We start from the raw sequence: 22,811 nt of genomic DNA, 5'->3' as shown, positions 1-22,811 counted from the left end.
TTGTGGGTGCTGGTAAAACATTAGTTGTTAATTGATCCATATCTGCTTGCGTGCATTCTCTTTCACACTAATCCTGCCCCTTGCAGACTTGAGCTCCTATCCCTGTCTTTTCCCACAAGATTTCTTTGTGGTGCCATCTGGCTGAGTAATTGAACCGAAAGGAGAATCCACCCAAGAAACTGTGCAAGTCAAGCATATCTGAGTCCACCCCTCCATCCTTAAACTCATGGTTTATTTCAAAATAGAGAAGAGTCCAGTCCTTAATTCTTCTTCTTGCCACAAATATGCCTCCACTGTCAAATATGCCTCCACTGTCAAACTTCCTCCTGAAGGTGTGTCTTTTTCTGGATAAAGAAAAATCCAGGGTCTTTTCTGTTGACATCATCTACTTTTACTTCTCAGAGACCTCCTTCTCCCCTTTGCACCATCTCAGCCCTGTATTTTTAACTTGTCTCTCTCTCCCTCTCTCTCTCTTTCTCTGGGCTTCTTCTCATCAGCATTTATTCATGCTCAGTCTCATCATCCTAAAAAAGGGAAAACACACCCTGCCTTATATCCCAGCCTCACTTATTCTCCTTCCTTCCCAGCCAAATTCTTGAAAGGCAGTTCTATGTGCTAATTCCCTCCATCCTTTCACCTCCTATGGAACCTGATTTCCGCCGCCATCTGTCCACTGAAACTGCTTAACCAAATTCACCAGTGCCACCTATGCACCTAAATCCATTGGGCATAATCAAATTTTTCATCTACTTTACCTCTTAGCAGCATTGGACACTTTTGGCCATGCTGTCTTTGAAACCCTGTCTTCTTTTGGTTCCATGTTCCCGTACTCTACTGCTTACCTTCAACCGCTATATTCGCTTCTCTGTGCCTGTCCCTTCCTCTGTGTCTCTTTTAACTATTAGTCCTCTCCTAGTGTTCTTTCACTCCTCCTGATACCCCTGGGTAGCAGGTTTACTCTCTAGGCCTCTTCCCTATGAAAGGTCTTGGTGCCTGAGGTTATGTCTTTCCTACATCATCAATTTCACTTCCTTTGTTTCTCTTCTTGCCACCCTTCCACTGATATTCACTTGCTGATGTATGTTTCAGTCCTCTTTGAGGATTGTCTTCCTCTTCTCCACCTCTTCAAGCATTCTCGGGTTTGGCTCTAGTCCCTTCTGTCTCTATGCTCACTTCCTAGGTGATCTCATTCAGTTCTTTGGCTTCAGATATTATGTAAAAATCAACCACCTTCACATTCACATCTCCAGCCCTAACTTCTCCAGACTGGCTTGTCCAAATACCTACTTGTCATCATGATTTGGATGACTAAAAGTCCTTTTAAGCCTAGTACTTAATCTCCTCTTCAAATGCTCTTTCCCTTCAGCTTTTTCAGTCTCCTTAAATGGTACCACCATTCACTAACTTATCCAGGGCAGAAAACAAAAAACATCCTTGATTCTTCTCTTTCTCCTACCTTTTACGTAAAAACCATTATCATGCTCTGTTGACCTACAAGTCCAGCTACCTCTCATCACCTCTGCTAGGTTTATTCACAGCACAAGCAGAGGCATGGTTTAACCATGAGTCAAGCCTGCTGCTCCACGACTGTGCCTGCTCTCATCCTCTGTATTGATGTGCTCTGTCAGCACATTCCCTCCTTGATCAGCTCAAAGGCTGGCTTGTATCCATGGCTCATGCTTTCCCTCTTCCTTGCTCTCGAATACCAAATCCTTTAGAGGTACCTCTTAAACATTTTCAACATCATCCACTTCTCTCCATTCCCTCTACCACTCCCTAGTTCAGATCCCTATCAGCAACTGCCTGCTTGACCACAGAACTTCCTAACTCTTCTCCCTGCCTCCATTCCTGCTCTTACAAACCCACTTTCAACCCAGCAAACAAGGTGATCTATCTTGAATACAAATTCAGTCATGACATTCTCCCACTTAAAACCCTCAATGCCTCCCCATTGTTCCTTCATAACTTTTAACACATATTAGATAATTAGATAATTTTAACACGTATTAGAAGAGTGTGATGTCAGTCCTGCTCCCAGATGCTCTCCTGGACATCAGCTCTGCTGCTTCCTCAGTCTGGAATGGAAGCTCCCCACCCTTACTGAGCTGGTGTGTCCTCATCCATCAGCTTTCACTTGAAGTGGGCTTCCCCAGGTTGGGTCTGGTGGGCCTCTATGTGCCCATAGTGCTCCTTTCCCTCGCTGCACTGTATTATAATAGCCTGCTTCACCTTCGTCTTCTTCTCAAAATGGAAAGTTCTTGGAGGCCAGATAAAGAATCCAGGCACTCATTCTTGTAGCCTTAGCTCCAAGCCTGACACATATTACATGTTCAGTAAATATTTGTGTGGAAATGAATGAATGCGAGAATGAATGACTAAATGAGGAAGACAGGGATGATGACAGAGAGGGCTTGACTGAAATAGATGCAACAGATGTTGCAAGGTGTCCCTTGGGTGAGAGAAAAGCAGATTATGCCATTGAGAATTTGAGGGGCTGAGTGATGGCTGAGTAAAAGAACAATTACACATCACTTGGAGGGGAAAAGTGGTGCGAGTGGGGTATTCACACTTTAACTTCTCTTTCAAGGAGCAATCTAATAATATAAAATGAAATGTTATCTATATAACATCTAATCTAAAGTAATATAAAATAATTCTGAAGTGCTAGAGGGTGCAAGGGGCAGGAGAGTTTCACTTGGTCTTGGGGTGCTCTGTGTGGTTTGTATCTTGTAATAAGAGAAGATTAACATCTTAACTAAGCTACGTTAACCACTCTGTTGCTCTTTGATATAAAGCATGAGTGACTGGCTCTCTTATGTTTTGACTTCTTAGACCACATTTAAATTAACTCTATCACATAGTTGATTCAAGCTGATGCTTGCAGATCTGGTAAGAACGACCCAAGGGAAAGATTAGGACAAAAATAGACAAATTGCAGAAGAAAGCCAATGAACCAAAAAACATATAGCAAAATGTTCAACCTCATATTAGTCAGGGAAGTATACTATGGAGTAGAAAACAAACAAACAAAAACGAAGCTCCACTTAACACCAGTCATAAAGTCTGATAACACCAAGTATTACTTGGGAATAAAGGGCATTTACTGCTAATGGGGCTGTAAATTGGCAAACCAATAATTTAAGATAATACCAAGTGTTTATGACACAAAACACATTTCATAACTCAAAACAATATTCTATTTTGTTAATAGATGCATACATATGTAGAAAAAGCATAAAAACATAAATGGAAATGATATAAATGACAAGATGTTACTATACTGTGGAAGCAAAGGCCTGGAAGAGAATGGGGTCATAGACCTCAAGTTGTCTTTGCAATATTTTGTTACTTTAAAGAAAAAAAATTATGATTTTAAGCATGTGGGAAAATGGTAACATAGTTAAAACTGGTGATAGGTACGTGGATGTCACAATATTTCTGTGTGTGAAATGTTTAATACATTTTTTAAATTTATTACAAAAGCAAATCAGGGACATATTCATGGACAACCCAACTTGTGAGAATTTGAACCTGTTTCAGAACTTAGCCTTCCCTGGGGGATGGCAACTTTGATGTTTGCCCACATGAAAGGTTTTACATGATTACAAGTATATGACTATCCTTTTCTTTCCCTAAGAGGAAAAACTTACTAAGCCAAAAGAAGATAATTTTAATTTTCTGCTCAGATCTCAAATCTTGAGATAAAAATCTCACTTACCAATGGTTCTCACTTGAACAACAGCTCTGACTGTCCACGAACTCACAGTATCCGACTGAGTGTAATCACATACGTATGTGCCCTGGTGATAGTCATAAACTTCATCTACTACGATTCGGTTGCTCCTTTCCACAGAGAGGAGTTTTCCATTCTAATCCAAAAGATATTTTAAGCAGATAATTTATGCCATAGAAAAACTTTATGAAATACATACCTAAAGAAAAATCTTACAAATTTGAACAGGGAGGAAGAAGGTCAATCTGAGATAAGGGTATCCCACAAGCTATGAAGACATTGTGTTCAAAAACTGTACTTGTAGATTTGAAACAAGAGGCATTTTCTAATATAATTGCATTACGTGTAGAGATGAGAGAGTAAAACCTCCAAACCTGATCAGCCCCTAAAGAGCTATTTAACATAGGACTTCCCATTTTTAATGTGTGTGTGTATACATACACATATATATACACACACACATATATATACATACACACACATATATAACATATATTGTATATATTTACATATATAAACAGATACATACTTATAAATAAAAACTTATATAAACAGAGGTTCTGGAACGTGAGAGGCTTTTTTCTCTCCCTGACAAAGCTGGTAAGTGAGAGCACTGAGAATCAACCTCATTTTTTTCTGGTTCTGAGTTTCATTTTCTGATTGAGGACTTTCCCTTCCACTTTGCCTGCCTACTAGTAGAAGCTTGGATTCCCCCACACCACATCCCTGGTGTGTTTCCTGTGGTCCAAGAAGGAATTTCCAGCAGGCTGGAAAGGAGACCAAAAGTGGGGGCAGACTGGCCAGAGAAGGGCAGCTGTGGGCAGGAAGCAAAACAAGGCCAAGAGGTGGTGGTATACAAGGCTAAATATATACCAGGTGATCTCAAGAATCAGGAAATTTTCAAAAGGAAGTTTTAAAACACAGGGGGAAATTCAAAGATAAAACCTCAGAGGATGCAGTGATAACATACAAAGATCAGAATTTGGGGGAGAGGTGTGTCATAAATCACATGAGAACGTAATGGTGGGAGGACACAGAGCTGTAATTAAGACCTCACCTAAGCCATGGGGGAGGATGGGAAATAATATATCTTTTTTACCCATAAAAAGGTAAGTGAGGCTTAGTATGTATCATTAAGACTTTATGAAATGGAACTTAGAGGAAACATCAAAGAAAAGAAATTAGGGAGAAGCAATTTATTCCAAGGATGATGGGAAACCCATTCTAATAATACAATTACAGATCATCCTGATAGGACAGAGAGGCTAATGCAGCTGCACAGGGAACTCTTGGTTTTGCTCATATGTGAAGCAGTCATGAGCAGAATATGGAAACAGGAACATCCGCCACTGTGAATCTGGATGAATAATGTCCGTAAGTCTTCAAAAGAATGGAGGCATGCAAAAAAAAAAAAAAATGAAGACACTGCAAAGGACTTTTAAAGGTATATGTGAAGCAGGGAGAAGAACACAGTTATTCTTACTACTAGGGGCAGGTATTATAATATTATACTGTAATGTTATCAATTTCTTATATTACCAGTCAGTACAGCTACTGAGCACCATGCACACTGTGTTATTCTATGGGAATGGTACTTCCCGGATTTGGGCAACACAGTGGAGCTCCTAGCTTGACTTCCACTACCTAGTCTAGGAGGACTCCAAAGACCTGCATTTCTTGCACTCTCCTCCCTGGCCTATTCTCCCTGGTGCATTTCAGGTTTTCATGTCCATTTTAAAGTTCCTTATCATACACTCACTGTGTCCAAGTCTGTATTCATCGCAGCTTTCCTGCTCCTAATTGAATTTACTACTATTATCTCATATATGTTGAGCCAGAAAAACACCAAATACGCTACTCATCTATTTTACACACACTCCCAGTCAAAGCTTTCAATCTTTCATTTTATTACATGAAAATATCACTAGCATCTGCCACCTTCTTTCTGTTTCCACTTCTTTCTGTCCTGTCCTGAATCAGGACTCACACTCGTAAAGTTCAAACACATCAACGAGGTCCCTGTAACCATCATGAGCAACCCACAACCTTTATTTCCATTCTAGTCGTAATTAAACCACTCAAGAGCTCTCAGCTCCCATCGCAGTGAGATATTCAGTGTGACCATTCACTGAATATACCCTTTGCTTTTCTGTTTCTGTTTTCTATGTTGCTCTTTCCTGTTAAGTGTAGTTGCAGTCTCTTGCCCCAGTTGTCAACTAACAACATTCTATTGATAGATTTTTTTTTACTAATATTTATCTTTTAAAGGGAATGCAGTATATTATGGAAATTATTGATAATGGGCTAGATGCCAATTTCTTGTGAAAGTCTTGAATTAATTATTTAACAGATGGTTTATGAACCCTTAGAAAAGGAAGTGATGGTTAATATTAGCCAGCTTGCATTTGCTAACAACAATCATATCAAGGTAATCTCATCGTTGTCCACAATTGAATAGACGGAGGTTGACAGGAGTATGGCAGACACAGAGTATTTTCACTATTGTGAGTCACTTGAAAAATATTCTCATGATATCTCTATTAAACCAAAGGTATATTGTGAGCTGAATGACCAGATATAGGGCATTCAAGTGCCCTTTTAGTTAATTAAGCAACACCCTTGCATTGTGGATGAATGGATCATATGTAACTAGAAGGATCAAACTGGAGTCAACAGCAGAGCACTCTGTCCCTGGTGTTAGCCTCATTGGTAGTTTTAGCAGGGGCTTGAGGGAGAACATATCATGTTGATCTCATCTACATGCCTCACAAACCTGCGTGTGATGGCTAATATGTCAGCATTCAAAATCAGAATTCCAACCTCTTGACATGTAGAATGAACTAAAAACAACAAATTATCATTTAACAGAAATAGATATAAAATCATGAACATAAGTTACAAATTCTACTCTACAAACAAAAATAGACAGAACTTGCTTGATTTCAGTTTTTGTGGAAAGACTTGCCTGCCAACTCAGAATAAATCAACCATATAATGAGGCTGTCCCAAAGCTAAAACAATTGTGGGCTGTGGCAATATTCTGTTCTGAACAAGTAAGGAAATGCTTCCTCTGTTTCACTGTTGGTTAGACAGCATATAGATGATTGTTTTGAACAGGTGTTAGAAAGCTGTCCAGATCTTCAGAGTTCTGAAATGTTCGTAGTGAGAATAATCAAATGGGCCAATGTTTCAACCCTGGAAACAGTTTTGAGAAATATCATCTAAATTATCTTCTTTCTATTTAGAAACACATTAAATTACCTTCTTCTCTATTTAGAAACACATTAATCTTTGGATCTAGCCACTCTCACCATGCTCACCAGTTCTCCACAGCACTAGGCCCACAGGATGCCAACAGGTGCCAGTTACAAGAACTAGGAAATGAGAAGTATCAGGTATAGGTACGAAACTTCTTTGGTGTCGGCATGATGGCTTACACCTGTAATCCCAGCACTTTGAGAGGCTGAGGCAGGTGGATCACCTGAGGTCAGGAGTTCGAGACCAGCCTGGCCAACATGGTGAAACCCCATCTCTGCCAAAAATACAAAAATTAGCCGGGTGTGGTTGCGCACACCTGTAATCCCAGCTACTTGGGAGGCTGAGGCATGAGAATAGCTTGAACCTGGGAGGTGGAGGTTGCAGTGAGCCAAGATTGTGCCAGTGCACTCTAGCCTAGGCGACAAAGAGAGATATTCCATCTCAAAAAACAAACAAACTTCTTTGTGGTTGGCATGATAGCTCACACCTGTAATCCCAGCACTTTGGAAGGCCAAGGCAGGAGGATTGGTTGAAACCACGAGTTTGAAACCAGCCTGAGCAACATAGTGAAACTCCTTCTCTACAAAAAAAATTTAAAATTAGCTGGGCACAGTGGTGTGTGCCTGTAGTCCCAACTACTTGAGATGCTAAGGCTGGAGGATCACTTGAGCCCAGAAGTTCAAGACTGCAGTGAGCTGTGATTACACCACTGTACTCCAGCCTAGGTGGCAGAATGAGATCCTATCTCTAAAACAAACAAACAAAAACCTTGCATGCAACATAGGGCTTAAAATCAACCCAGCAGCCATGTCAGAAGTGTGGCAAGAGAATGTGGCATGAGTGAGATTGTCTTAAACCACCAATGGAAATGTTATTCAAGGTGCAAGTCCTACTAACAAGAGGTCACAGCAATGTCATCACAACTCATATCTCAGTGCCCTAGGCCAGTACAGAAGAGACTTTCTTACTGCCCTTGATTATAATTTTGACTTGTGTCAAGGATTTGCTTAGCTGAAGATCATAAAATGCTGTTACGTTACATGTAACTATTATTTATTTAAGATGAAGTCTGTTTATGCCAGGGCTATTTTTTCATTACATTTTTAGAAATTAGAAAAATATATAGAAAAAGTTAGTAGCATAAATAATAAATAACTCATTTTAATTCTGACTTTTTCAGTCATTAAATATTTTAATTAATAATCTCCAAGCATGGTGACCCAGCCAGGCCCCAGCACCTTCCTGCAGCCTTCCCCAGGCCAGGAGGCAAGGGCAAATCAGCAATTATCTGCAGAAGGAGCAGCTGACCCCACCCAGGCCCGGAAGGTGCGCGGCAACCCAATCAAGCCTCAGTGCTCTGCTTAAGGCTATCCCTGGCCCAGAGGTAAGATCAAGCCCACACACATCTTTGTAGCCTAGTTTCTCCCCCTGCCCATCCCAAATTGCTGAGCAGCAATCCCAGATAACTCACTTTGCCTCAGAGCCTAGCCTGTTGTCCTGCCCAACTACACATTCTAACAACAGTATTTCTCGGCCAGATGTAGGGCATTTGGGTGCCCTTTTAGTTAATTAAGCAATTCCTTCATGTTGTGGGTGAATGGAAGACACAAGGGTATTGTTCTGTGACTGCCTCTGATCAGGCAAAGTTGCAGACTATTTGGAAAGACAGTCTGCAACTTTGCCTGATCAGAGGCAATCACAGAGCCCATCCAGCGACTCAACCTGACCATAGAGTTCAGAAAGTGGTCTCACTGGAACGCAAAGAACAGCAAGCAATTCCACTTGACCTCAGTGCACAGAAAACAGCCAAGCCCACCTAGAGAACTCAACACCAAAGTCTGCTTATCTGGGATTGCTACCAAGTAGCCCACCTGGAATCCCAGGCTAGACTACATAGTGAAGGTCTCCTACCACCAAAGATCACCTACAAAGACCAAAAGAGGTGGCTGTTTCCTCAACTGCTTAGGCACCAATGCAAGGACAAATGATTATGAAAAATCAAGGAAATAAGACACCACCAAAAGAAACTAATAAAGCTATCATAATGAAATCGGAAGAAGTAAAGATCTAAGAAATAACTGACAAAACTTCAGAATAATCCTCTTAAAGTAGTTTAGGAAACTACAAGAAAATTTGTATAAAAAATAAAATAAATTTTAAAAACAATTTTCAAACAAAATGAAAAGTTTAATGGAGAAATAGAAAAAAAAGTTTTAAACAGAAATCCTTCTCCTTGAAGTGTGGGTATTTGAAAAATAAAGAAATCCTACAGATAAAGAATATAATACCTGAACTATAATATCAACAGCAGATTTGATTAAGCAGAAGAAAGCATCTGTGATATCAAAGATGACATTTGAAATTATCTAGTCAGAGGAGCAAAAAGAAAAAAGAATGAAAAGGCTTATGGGAATTATGGGATACCTTCAAGATTCACATATTAGGAATTTTAGAAGATGGAAGAAAAAGGAAGTCAGAAAGCGTATTTAAGGGAATACCAGCTGAAAATTTCCTAAATCTAGGGAAAGATGACATTCATGCATAGGAAACTCAGAAGTTGCCAACCAAATTCAACCCAAAAGGGGTTTACCAAGATACATCATAATCAAATTGTCAAAAATTCAAAGACAAAGAAAGAATACTGAAAGTAGCAAGAGATGAGAAACATATCATGTTCAAGAAAGTCCCAATATTGCTATCAGTGGATTTCTCAGCAGAAACGCTATAGGCCGGGAGAGAGTGGGATGATATATTCAGTGTTAAAGGAAAAAAACCCAAACAAACTGCCAACCAAGCAAAGCTGTCCTTCAGAAATGAGAGGGAAATTAAAACTTTCCCAGACAAACAAAAGCTAAGGGAGTTCATCACCACTTGGTCTACTTTTAAGAATTGCTAAAAGGAATGATCTAAAGTGAAATGAATGCCTACTAATTAAGAACAAAAAATATGAAAGTAAAAAATTCAATGGTAATAGGTAATACATAGTCATATTCATAATTCTCTAATAATGTAAGGGTGGTATATAAAGCAATTTATCATTACTATGAAGGTTAATAGACAAAACTAATAAAAACAACCCTAGCTGTAATTAATCATCAACAAACAGAAACTACAACAAGTGTAAAATTTGACATCAAACCCATAAAAGGTAGGGGGGAGGAAATGAAAGTGTACTTTTTGTATATAAAGTTAAGTTGTTATTAGCTTAACTAGCCTGTTATGAAATGTTTTATGGAAGCCTCATAGTAACCACAAAACAAAAACGTGTAGTAGCTGCACAAAATATGAATATAAAAGATTCAAACTGTAACACCAAAGCCATCAAAACACAAAGGAAGATACTAACAGAGAAAAAAGTAACAAAAAAACCTACAAAACACACAGAAAATAAGTTACAAAATGACAACAGCATGTGCTTATCTACCAATAATTACCTTGAATGTAAATGGATTAATCAAACCATTTACAATATGTCTCCAATCAAAAAACATTTCAAGGCTAAATGGGTTTTTAAAAATTCAGCTATATGCTGCCTTCAACAGATTTACTAATAAGGACACATATAGACTAGAAGAGAAAAAAGAATAAAGATATTCCATCCAAATGAAAACCAAGAGAGAGCAGGGATAGCTCTACTTATATCAGACAAAATAGACTTTCAGTAAAAAGCTATAAAAAGAAACAAGAAAGATCATTGTATAATGATAAAGAGTCCATTCACTAAGAGGATATAACAATTGTAGATACATAGGCACCCAATATTAGAGCGCTTAAATACATAAGTCATTTATTAAATGAAGAAAGAGGTAGACTGCAATACAATAATAGTAAGAAACTCAATACCTTAATTTCAACCATGGACAGCTCATTTAAACAGAAAATAAACTTCAAAAATTGGCCTTGAATTACGCTTTTGACCAAATGGACCTAACAGACATATACAGAACATTCTATCCAACAGCAGCAGAATACACATCCTTCTCAAGTACACATAGAACATTTTCCAGGACGGATATGTTCAGCTACAAGATAAGTCTTAAAATCTTTAAGAAAATTGAAGTCATATCAAGTGTCTTTTGGGCTACAAAGGCATAAAAGTAGAAATCTAAAAACAGAAAATATCTTTGAAAATATGCACATATGCAGAAATGAAACAAAATGCTCCTAAACAACCAATGGGATAAAGAAGAAATAAAAAGGAAGTTAAAAAATAACTTGAGACAAACAAGTCAAAACACAGTGTACTAAAACATGTGGGATGCAGTGAAAGCAGTCCTGAGGGAAATTTATAGCAATGAATGTCTGCATCGAAACACAGGAAAGATTTCAAATAAGCAACCTAATGAAACACAGAAAGATGTTATAAAAAGGGCAATAAATTAAGCCCAAAGTTTGCAGAAGAAAGGAAATAACAAAGATAAAAGCAGAAATAAATGAAACAGAGATTAGAAAAACAATAGGAAAAAATGAATAAAATTAAGAGTTGGTTTACTGAAAAAACTAAAAACAAAATCAACAAACTCTTAACTAGACTAAGAAAAAAGAGAACACTCAAATAGATAAAATCAGAAATGAAAGAGCAGACATTATAACCAATACCACAAAAATACAAAGGATTATAAGAAACTACTATGAACAATTATATGCCAATAAAATGAATAACCTAAAAGAAACAGATATATTCCTAGACACATACAAACTACCAAGATTGGATCATAAAGAAACAGAAAATCTAAACAGACCAATAATGAATAAGGAGACTGAATCAGTAATAAAACTTCCAAGCTAATTTTATGAAGCAAGCATCACTCTGATACCAAAGCCAGAAAAGGCCAGTACAAGAAAATTACAGGCCAGTATCCCTGAAAAATACAGATGCAAAAATCCACAACAAAATATTAGCAAACCAAATTCAACCACACATTAAAAGAATCATTCCCCATGATCAAGTGGGATTTATCCCTGGGATGCAAGGATGATTCAATATACATGAATCAATAAATATGATAGACTACAATAATAAAATGAAAGATAAAAACTGTATGATGATCTCAATCGATGCAGAAATATCATTTGACAAAATTTAACACCCTTCATGGTAAAAACCCTCAACCAATTACGTATAGAGGGACTGTACCTCAATACAATAAAGGCCATATATGACAAACCCATAGCTACACTCAATTGTGAAAAGTTGAAATCTTTTCCTCTAAGAGCAGATTAACAAAACAAGAATGTGCACTCTTACCACCTCTTTTCATCATAGTACTGGAAGTCCTAGCCAGAGCAATTAGGCAAGAGAAAGAAATAAAAAGCATTTTAGTAGAAAAACAAGTAAAATTGCCTTTATTTGTTGATGACATGATCTCATCTATAGAAAACTCTAAAGACTCCACCAAAAAACTGTTAGAAGTGATAAATGAATTCAGTAAAATTGCAGGAAGTAAAATCAACATATAAAAATCAGCAGTGTTTCCCTGTACTGATAACGAACTGTCTGCAGAAAAGGAAATTAAGTAAACAAGCCCATTTACCATAGGAACTAACATAGTAAAATAGTTGGATATAAATTTAACCAAGAAGGTAAAGGACCTATATACTGAAAATTATAAAAAAACTAACAAAAGGAATGGAAGAAAACACAAATAAATATGAAGGTATTCTGTGTCCATGGATTGGAAGAATTAATATTGAGAAGATGTCCTTACTACTCAAAGTGATCTACACATTCAGTGCAAACCCTATCAAAATGTCGTTATTTTTTACAGAAATACAAAAAACTACCCTTAAATTCATATGGAACCACAAAAGACCCCAAATAACCAAATAATCTTGAGCAAAAAGAACAAAGCTAGATATTTCACACTCCCTGATTTCAAAATATATTGCAAAGCCATTTAAATCAAAACAGCATGGTACTGGCATAAAAACAGACGCATCAACAAATGGAATACGATAGAAAGTCCAGAAAGAAACCCACACATTTATGGTCAACAGATTTAAAAAAAAAAAAAAAAAAAGATGCCAAGAACGCACAATGGGGAAAGGATTATCTCTCCAATAAATGGTGTTAGGAAAATTGGCTATCTACAGGGAGAAGAATGAAATTGTATCTCATAGCACACACAACCCATCAATTCAAAATGGGTTAAAGAATGAAATATAAGATCTAAAGTTGTAAAACTTCTAAAAGAAAACATAGGGGGAAAGCTCTACAGCACTGTTATGGGCAAATATTTTTTTGAATATGACCCTGAAAGCACAGGTAACAAAAACAGAAATAGACAAATGATATAGCATAAAACTAAAAATCTTCTGTGTAGCAAAGGAAACAACCCACCAAATGGGGAAAATATTTACAAGCCATATATCTGATAAGGAGTTAATGTCAAGAATATATAAGGAACTCAAACACTGCATTAGCAAGAAAACAAATAGCCCATTTTAAAAATAGGCAAGAGATCTGAAAAGATATTTCTCAAAAGAAAGGATGCAAATGGCCAACAACTATATGAAAAAATGCTGAGTATCACTAATCATCATAGAAATACAAATTGAAATCACAATGACATATCACCTCACACTTGTTAGAGTGGCTTTTATCAAAAAAATTAATCTGTTGTACATTGTTGGTAGAAATGTAAATTAGTACAGCCATTAAGAGAAACTCTATGAAGGCTCATCAGAAAAACTAAAAATAGAACTACCATATGATTCAGCAATCCCACTTTTGGGTACATATCCAAGGAGATTGAAATCAATATGGCAAAGAGTTAACTACGCTCCTATGCTTACTGCAGCACTATTCACAATAGCCAAGATATGGAATCAACCTCAGTGTCCATCAACAGAGGAATGGACAAAGAAAATGTGGTACATGTACGCAATGAAATACTATTCAGCCTTTACAAAAGGAAATTCAATCATGTGGGACAACACGAATAAACTTGGAAGCTATGCTAAGTGAAATAAGCCAGGCACAGAAAGACAAATGCGGCAAGATCTCACTCATATATAGAACCTTAAAAAGTTGAACTCATAGAAGTTGAGAGTAGAATGATGATTAGCGGAGGTTTGGTTGGTGGGGAGAAGAGGGTGAATGGGGAGATACTGGTCAAAGAGTACAAAGTTTCAGATAGATAGGAGGAATAAGTTTTCAGACATATTTCACAGCAGGATAACTATAGCCAATAATATATTGCACATTTCAAGATAACTAAGAGAGTAAGTTTCAAATGTCTGTCCACAAAAAAAGTAAGCAAGGTGATGGATGTGTTAATTAGCTTGAGTTAATCACTCTACATTGTATACATATATCAAAACATCACATCAATACTTTTTTTTGTATGTGGTATGAGATACAATTTCATTCTTCTCCCTGTAGATAACCAGTTTTCCTAACATCGTTTATTGGAGAGGTAATCCTTTCCCCATTGTGTGTTCTTGGCATCTTTTTTTAAAATCTATTGACCATTAAATGTATTGTATACATTTAATCTATTGTAAATGTATACAATTATGATTTGTTAATTAAAAATAATTTTTAAATAAAGAAGTTGAAAAAAATTTTTTTAACAATCTGCAAGCCTGTTTTTAATTTGCCAATTAAAAATATTGTGGAATGCTCCAGAGACTCCAAGCCCAGGGATTTATTTCAGTTGTATACTCTGTGTATCTGGTGGGTGCATCCCTAGAGAGCAGTTTCATTTTAATTCAACAAAGCCATGTTTTCATTTTCTCAGCCAGTGTCAGCTTCATCTATTCAGAGATGGGTCATAGGTATGACTCACCCACCACCTGAGAACCTGGGGGTTAGCGTGAAGGAAAAAGGCATTAGGTGTGTTTTCCTGCCTAATGCCATCACTTTTAATGATGTACTACTGCCATTAGGTCTGTGATTTCCAGGTTACTTTGTGCCTGTATATGCATATGTATGTGTGAGTGCACACATACATATGTGTAATTTACAAAACCAAGACCTGTCCAAATGTGTATCAGAGGTACAATTTTAATAACAGCCATTGTTCACCTATCCTTAGGGTGGCTGCCTGTTCACCATTAAACACATGTTGACGTTTGTAGTCAAAGCCCCAGGGAAGTGAAACAAAGCTTCCCTTTGTGAATGTCATACAGTTTTAGGGTTTAGTTTATAAAAGCAATATTTGCAGAAAGCTGGCAACTATTATGCAACTTGTGCTCACCTGAAAAGTAAAAATTCATAGCTTTCACTTCAGATGTATGATCATTGAAAAGCCAAACACATTTTCATCTGAAATAATGGGGACAAGACTGCTTTACTGGCTTGAGAACAGCCCACCAAGACAACAAGACAGCTGCCATCCTGGATGACAGATACTTTGAACCAAAGGAAGTTTTGTTCTTGAGAGGGAACTGAAAATAATGAACAAAACTATTGGCTCTTCTTACTAACCTCATTTTAGAGGTTATGAAATGAATGTTTCTGAAATTAGGGTTTTATTGAGACCAGCATTCTTTCAGTGTCATATAAAAACACAAATGTGAGACCATACCCCATGCCGTTCGTCCACCCTGTATATTTATTTCTATAAAGGATGTGATAACATCTGTCCTCCTATTAGCCTGGAGTCTCAGGAATCAAGTAGGGAAATGTTTCCTCTTACCATGGTAACTGTATCCCCAGGAGACTCTCATTCTTAAAATTTGGGGTGCATTAAACCATTAGATAAGCATAACTCATCTTTCTGACTTTAATCAGTAGCAATTTAGAATGATATTTTTATATTAACAAACACATATATTATGAGGTTGAATACAAAATTCTGCATAATTTTGAAGACAAAGTATTGGACTTCAAATAGTTATTGCAACTGTAGGAAGCGATTTAGATTCTATTCCTGGATTCCATCACCCAAGAGTCAACTGACAGGGGGCTCTGTTGGAGGAGATGGTTAGGCAGCATTTCATCATCTGCTAGCACTGGAAACACTATAAAACATGATGGAAACATGAAGTGCTTTTGTTACGGGAGTTCACGTACATGTGGTTCATAGCTAAAAGTCATTGTGAAACTTGCTCTTGTTCCCTTTTTCTCTTTGCACTGTACTCCTTTCCATCTCACCTGTGCAAGACATCTGTCACTCAGGCCCACTTTGGATTTGTCCTAACTGTCCTTCAAGAGCTGTCTTTTTGGGAATGTATTTCAGGCTCCTGTATCTTTCACAAACCCTTCAAGACTTACGTGTTGAGTGCTCCCTTCCCCTTTTCAATGCCTGTTGCTTTCCTAAGAGTGAAAATGAGTGAACCTATCTTCCTACATCAGCAGATGTTAGTAGGTTTATGTCTAACCTCATGCGTAATATATTTGAATTTTAGAAGTTTCTTTGGTGTTGATCAAAAGGATGCCTCTAATAATTAGAATATCAAGCTCTCTGGCTTCCCAGGGGACATGATTATTTTAGAAAGTCAGATCTCCTGCAGAGGCACAGGGCCAGTTTTTGAGAAGCTGTATACCTCAGATTCTCAAATACGCTTTTCCATGAAAAGCCCATGAAGAAGATACCACAAAAACAATACTCATATTAATTTTAGAGAATTCACTCTTACCTTGTACCAAGTTACCTCTGGACTTTGTGCATCACTTTGGCAGCTGAGACTGGGGCAAGAAATAGAGCCAGTGCTCCCAAGAAGTAGGTCTTGCTTATGTGATGTGGAATTCTCACTGGATGCATTTGTCTGGGGCTTAACTTCTAAAATCATCTTGACACAACAGGCTACATCATAGGGGCTCCTAGGAAATTAACAAGACCCTGTGAACATAGATATTTTGTCTAGATAATAGAGGATTTGGAAATGTTTTCAGATAGAAATGTATTTGGAACATACTTAATCATCTTGGGTCTACAAATATACGACCCAGAATTATTCACCCCTGGGGTCAAAAAGCGAAGGGTACATTTATCCTGAATGATGTGAGGATAGCTTTTCCTAATGTCCTCTAATGGATCTCCATTTGAAGGTTGTCGGTACCATCGGACATCAGATAGGTCCTTACTACCCATGAAGGGCAGGTGCTCAGGGACTTGTTTTGGTGAGAGTCGATTTCTGTGGCAGAAATGTGATTTCTGTGGCTCTGGTAAATCACAAAATAAGACAAATTCCTCTTCACTCCTTGTAGAATATGTCCAAAGGAGTTTTTTTGTGGAACAACCTGAAAATCATAATAAACAAAACAACATGGAAACACATTAGAAAATGGAATTCTAGCTTATATTTACATCTAGTACTTGATTTAACAAGAGATTAAGCTTCCTTGTGTGTCTTTCTTCTTCACTGTCCAGTTTTTAGGGGAAAGGAAGTGCCTGTTCTAATTCCCTCCCACGGGACTCCAGCATCACCAGCAGCAGCCCTGGTTTCCTGGAAAAGATGGTAGAACCCTGGCTCCTCCCTCGTCAGCTGATCTCACTGAACACTCAACCACAGTAACAGGGTACCTCGACAATGCTTGGTATCAGCCGAAAGCTGTTCGCCCCAATAATTCTCCTCTCAGTCCCTTTTTAACAGTAGGATGGAAAGGTTGTGTATTAATATATCATACTGCTAATATATCAGGTTATCCATCACTTTACGTTTGACCAAAGACTCACAGTGCTAACACGAAAAGTGAAAACCCCTACCTGAAATATTAAATCCTTTAATTCGCTCTCCTGCAACAAGCCAAAGAAATATCCAGCCCAAATAGAGCATTGTTCTCCCGTGTTCCTGTCATCACTCCAATAACTTCATTCCGTTGGCAGAGTAGAGTGTTTTGAGATTCAGAACTCTGCCCTGAGTATCCCCTTCATTTCTGTAAATCAAGAAATGGGAAATGAAGAAGTCAGAACCAGTGAACAAAGTGCAACTCACACAGGAAGCTTTGAAAGGGCAAGTCCTACCCAAACCGGCCTTCACTTGCCTATAACTTACGTGAGCATTTCCAGTGGTGTGTAGCAACCTTTTCACTTGTGTCATTTCTTACAAATCATCTCAAACTCCCGATATCCCTAGGCTCTATGCAGTGTGTTCTTTTAATGCCATTTTTCCCCTCATTAATCTTTTTCTCTTTGATGTGCTCACCTAGCATGTATATTTCCATGAGTAATTTGGAAAGAGTTATGTTTAACTTTTCCTGAAAAAATGACCCAAGTTGAATAAAAATGTCAGATTTTTCATGGTTAGGAAGGCTAGAGATATAGCTCCTATTGATAAAATTTGAGAATGTTTGCATATACTAGCCTATGCTATTAGAGAATAGAGGCCACCTGCCTCTCCCTGCCCCACATGCAAGAGGGAAAGTTGTCACTGGATGGCATCACTATCAACTCTTTCAAATATGAAAGGGGGAGCAGGTCCCCTCCAGAGAATCAGATTTGGGCTGTGTCCAAAGGACTTGTGTCCCCTCTCTTGATAAGGCAGTCATGGGACCTTTCAAACCACTTACTTGAAATATCTTGGGGATACAGCTGGAGCATTCCCAGGGCAGCGGGGTGAGGAGGGATATGGCTCAGAGCGGGGTCTCTGTTTCAGCAGCTGGAGGGAGCCTGGGGCATCTGTAACAAGCCTGGAGTGTTTCTGTTGCCCCACAGGGGAGGGCAGATGAACTTCCCTGAGGAACCTCAGCCTTTAAGAGTAGGCCAGGGCTAATGGAAAATAAAGAATGACAAACCTAAAAGGAATGCAAAGAGCAGAGCAGAGAGACCACCTTGGCAATCCAGACAGAGAAAGCTTGGAGGAGAGACTAGACATCAGTTTCAGAAGCTGCAGAGGAGTTGGGCATGAGAAGGACTGAAAAGTGTCCACCAAAGAGTCTTGGTTTGGCCACCAAAAGCTCAGCATATGCAGCTGGGGTGAGATAACGGAGCACTTCAGGGTGGAGAGAGAGGAGTAGAAGGAATGTGGGAAGCGGGGAAGAACCACGCATTCTACAGGCTGCATGATGCAGGAAGACGGGGGAAGTGTTTGCTCATTTCTGGAGATGAGAGGGCCTTGGGCAGGATTCCACTGTGAGGGGAATGTGTCAGCAGGTCAGTGAGGACAAATACAAGTGAGAGTGAGGAGAGGGTGCATGGACTGCTTTCTCCCAGGAAGTCAGAAGAAGTGGGGTCCCTCATACCATGGAGAGATTAATCTTGGACAGGAGGCAGGTAGAACCATGCAGGTGAAAAGGAAAGTCTGCTCAGACCACTTTGTCCAGGTGGAGCCAGAAAGTACAGGAAAGTACAGGATGCTACCACCTGGCTGCTGATGCTGACCTGGCTGTCTGCTGACAGCAAGGCGTGTTCATGGAAGAAAGAAAGGGGGTTCTGTGCAATGCCCCTTGCAGAATGCCAGGGATAGGTGTTAAGGTCACTGCATTATCCCCATTGCTGACAACTGACAGCTCTTCTTACAAGGACTGCAATCAAGGAACAAGGCAGGATCAGCAACGGCCTTTAAAGATATGGTCTCCCCACTTGCCTTTCCCTTGTCCACAAAGTCTCTGAAAGAACAGTCCTCCAACTCCACCACCAGACACATCTTCCTAAGAAGCAAGCCTGGGCATTTCATTTCCATGCCCAAAACGTCACCGGCTCCCGCCACCCATGTGATGAAGCACAGATTCCAGAGCACCATGGACAAATGCTGTAGCATTTGGCTCTCTAATGTCTTACCTGATTTCTTCCTCAGAGAGTCATTCCCTGACCACCTGGATAAAGAAGCACCTCTCTCCCTTCTTGCTACTCATTTTAAATGACTTTTGTCTTAGCACATATTATTGTCTGAAAATATCTTATTCCTAAAACTTCTCCCCAACTAGAATATAAGTTCCATCCCAGCAGGAGCTGAGTTTGTCTTTCTGAGTCCTGCAGCCTCTCTGCAGGAATAATGCCTAGCTAATAGCAGGAGCTCAGTAATGACTTGTTCAGGATTTAACTGTGGTGCAGTAGATCAGTTGTTCCTTACACCTTGTCCTCCCACTAGATTGGGAACTCCTGTAGAGCAGAGATCCCGTTTCAGAAATCATATATCCTGATTCTAGGAGAGTGCCAAATGAATAATTAGTAATAAATTTTGTGTTCTGAAAAAATGACAAACACTTCCAGAGCTGTCAGAACAAACACATAGCAATCTATTATGGTGATTCACATACTGTGTGACTCCAGTTAAGTCACTTAGGATCTTTCTGGACTTCAGCTTTCTTATCTGAAAAGTGAAATGTGTGGACTGTATCAGTAGTTCCTCCACCTTAGAATGAGGGAATCAGAATTTCTGATGTTTAAGTCAGGATATTTGTAATTTTAAAAAAAGCTCCCTGACTTGCAAATCATAAGACCAGTTGATTGCTAAGATCATCCCAGCTCTACCATCCCGCAATTTATGTCTAAATGTCCAAGCCTATAGCAAATCAGTTACCACAATGCCCAGCAGTCTCCAGCCCTCAGGAATTTCCACCAACCTTGAGATGACAGATACTGTCTACTGATGCACCCACCCACCCACTGGCCTCAGACCTCCGGCTGCTTGAGACTGATTGCAGGCTGCAGCTTTCACTCTGGGACAGTGTTTCTCAAATCATCTTGATTATAAGAATCACCCGAAACACTTATTACAAATGCAGATTTTTGGGATTCCCGAGGACTTATTAAATCAGATAATCAGATTCTCAAGGAGAAGAGCAATGGAACCTACATTATAAATAAGTGTCAGAGCCACCATGCTCATCCAGGAGACATTTTTGGGAAGCCCTGCTCAGGGATAAGCATAGAGCTTGGGGAGGTGGGTCAGTGCTGAGTTACAGTAGCTGTTGCCAGCATTGTAGGCAACTGACCAACGTGAGCCCAAGCCCATTCTGGAAGTCTCATTTATGTGGGACAACACACCCACACTGTGTGGCTTGCTTGTTAATATCTACCTTTTGAAGGCCGTCTAATGTCTGCGTGATGTCTTCCATGCTGCCATCACTAAAATGCTTCACTGAATCGGAAGGAGCCACCCAAATGCAGAGTACATCATTTATTGAGCACTGGGCAACTTAAGCCAGAGCAAGCTTCAGACTCTGCTTATGGGAATAAAACAATGTGGCACTCATTTACTTTCTGTAAAGTGAAGCGGGGTGCTGTCCTTCTCGTATTACAGATGGGCAACCAAGGCTCACATTGCTTGGAATGGCAGTGCCCATTCTCAATGATAATCACATACCTGGTAAGTATTAGAAGGGGGATTCATATCCAGGTGTAGAGGGTCTCAAAGCTTCTGATTTCCCCATCACCATATGCTGTCCTTCACAGAAGGAATTGAGAGCCCAACAGCGCTGGGAGAATCTACAGAATCTCTTCTTCAATTATTTTCCAGATGCGTTTTTTGAGAACCATGTATCTTTTGTCAGAGGATGAAGATTTCTCTTTCAGTTGGTCAAGTCTACACCTTCAGCTGTCTCTGGGAGAAATAATGAACCAAACTTTCCCCACAAAACTTTGTGGTGGGAAACGGGGAAGAGAGAGGAAAGTGCTGGAGAAAGCAATGTCAACGGGGATCTGAGACCCAGGGACAGAAATGTCACCATCAAAGGCAGACTTAAACCACTTTACACGGAGAACACCTGCAGACAGAGATTTGGTCTCGTCTAATAGTGACAGTACTTAATTCAACTAATATCATTATGATTCTCAGATGCTCCGTGGTGGCTTTAGATCCCATTGTCTAGGGATAACAGAACATGAGGCTGTACTACCTGCCATCAAAGATGTTACAGTTAAGTTTAAATGGGCATTCAAATTTGGCAAACATCTTGAATCTGCTCTTAGCCCTTCCTGTAAAATGCTCAAAGCACTTTAAACAGGTTTATTCTATAACCATCAGTTTTTTTAAGTGAAGACTCCGTATACATGGAGATGTAAATTTTGTTAGTAAATAACCCATTTTGTTATTCTAAAATATTTCTTGAAAAGCAATTGTATTAGCAACTCATTTTTTAAATTATTTAAGCTATTCTCCCAACTTATGTTTTCTGGTCAGGAAATCTAGTGAAAAAAAAAAGAAGTACTGCTCTCTTACCTTTATTTCCTGCTCTTAAGACATAAAAAAAGTGGAAGGAACTTCAAGTCCTTATTTCAGTAACTGCCAGCTTTTGTATCTGAAGGAAAATATGTGAAAATATCCATTTTCAAAGGATTCTACTATATTTATTCCTATCCAGAGAGATACCTGGAGAAGACACAGTAGCCATGTTATTCAGACCAGCTCAAAAATAAGGGGTTATAACTGGAGGAAAAAGGAAAACCTCATTTTGTAAATGACCATTGACATTGTGAAATGGATGGTCATACAGAGGAAAATCAAATAAACTACCTCTTTCCCTAGGAAGTGCTCTGAAGAAGAAGCAACTCAAACTCTTCTCTGACCAACCTCCTTGACGAGATAAAGTTTGTGGTTGGGTTTAGTTGAAAAAGTGAGTAAGCTGGTTTCCTTTACAGGAATTTCCTGTAAAGAATATTAACTCTCAACTCAATTTCTCAACTGTGGGTTTTGGTTTTCTTCTTGTAAAACTAACCTCCAAAAGTGTGACCTTTAAGATAAATACTAAAGCCTATTTTGTGATTAACTTTCTAATTTTGAAAAAGAAAAATTACCTCTCCACCACCAATTTTATAAAGCAATAATTTATTAATACACAAAGGAAAATACATTTAAAGTCTAAAGTTACTTGGGTTTCGTTCCTATTGAGAGACAGTTTCAGAATATAACATATAATTGAAAACTCCATTGTTCCTTTGATAGAGCAATTGAAACCATTTAATACTTCAAATACTCTGAGACCACAATA

The 22,811-nt window shown here is 38.8% G+C and overlaps 1 protein-coding gene across 5 annotated transcripts in view; it reads right to left on the bottom strand.

Moving 5' to 3' along the window:
• Positions 1–22,390, bottom strand: part of IL18RAP (interleukin 18 receptor accessory protein) — a 34,560-nt gene extending 12,170 nt beyond the window's left edge. The window contains exons 1-7 of one of the 5 annotated variants that reach the window (XM_054476376.1): positions 22,337–22,390; positions 22,043–22,192; positions 21,188–21,424; positions 17,647–17,816; positions 16,856–17,180; positions 16,577–16,760; positions 3,719–3,869 (exon numbers count right to left, since the gene is read on the bottom strand). In XM_054476376.1, coding sequence (XP_054332351.1) covers positions 3,719–3,869; positions 16,577–16,760; positions 16,856–17,180; positions 17,647–17,716 — 730 coding nt within the window. In that variant the 5' untranslated portion in view covers positions 17,717–17,816; positions 21,188–21,424; positions 22,043–22,192; positions 22,337–22,390. Of the gene's footprint in view, positions 1–3,718; positions 3,870–16,576; positions 16,780–16,855; positions 17,181–17,646; positions 17,899–17,935; positions 18,114–21,187; positions 21,425–22,042 lie in introns of those variants that run through there. The other 4 variants (XM_054476379.1, XM_054476378.1, XM_054476377.1 and 1 more) reach the window with 4 other exon arrangements.
• Positions 22,391–22,811: the final 421 nt, after the last annotated feature.

Source organism: Pongo pygmaeus, chromosome 12 (assembly GCF_028885625.2).
Source record: "Pongo pygmaeus isolate AG05252 chromosome 12, NHGRI_mPonPyg2-v2.0_pri, whole genome shotgun sequence".
NCBI classification, from domain to species: Eukaryota; Metazoa; Chordata; class Mammalia; order Primates; family Hominidae; genus Pongo; species Pongo pygmaeus.
Note: the sequence above shows the minus strand (reverse complement) of the source record. Positions and strands in the feature narration are given on the sequence as shown.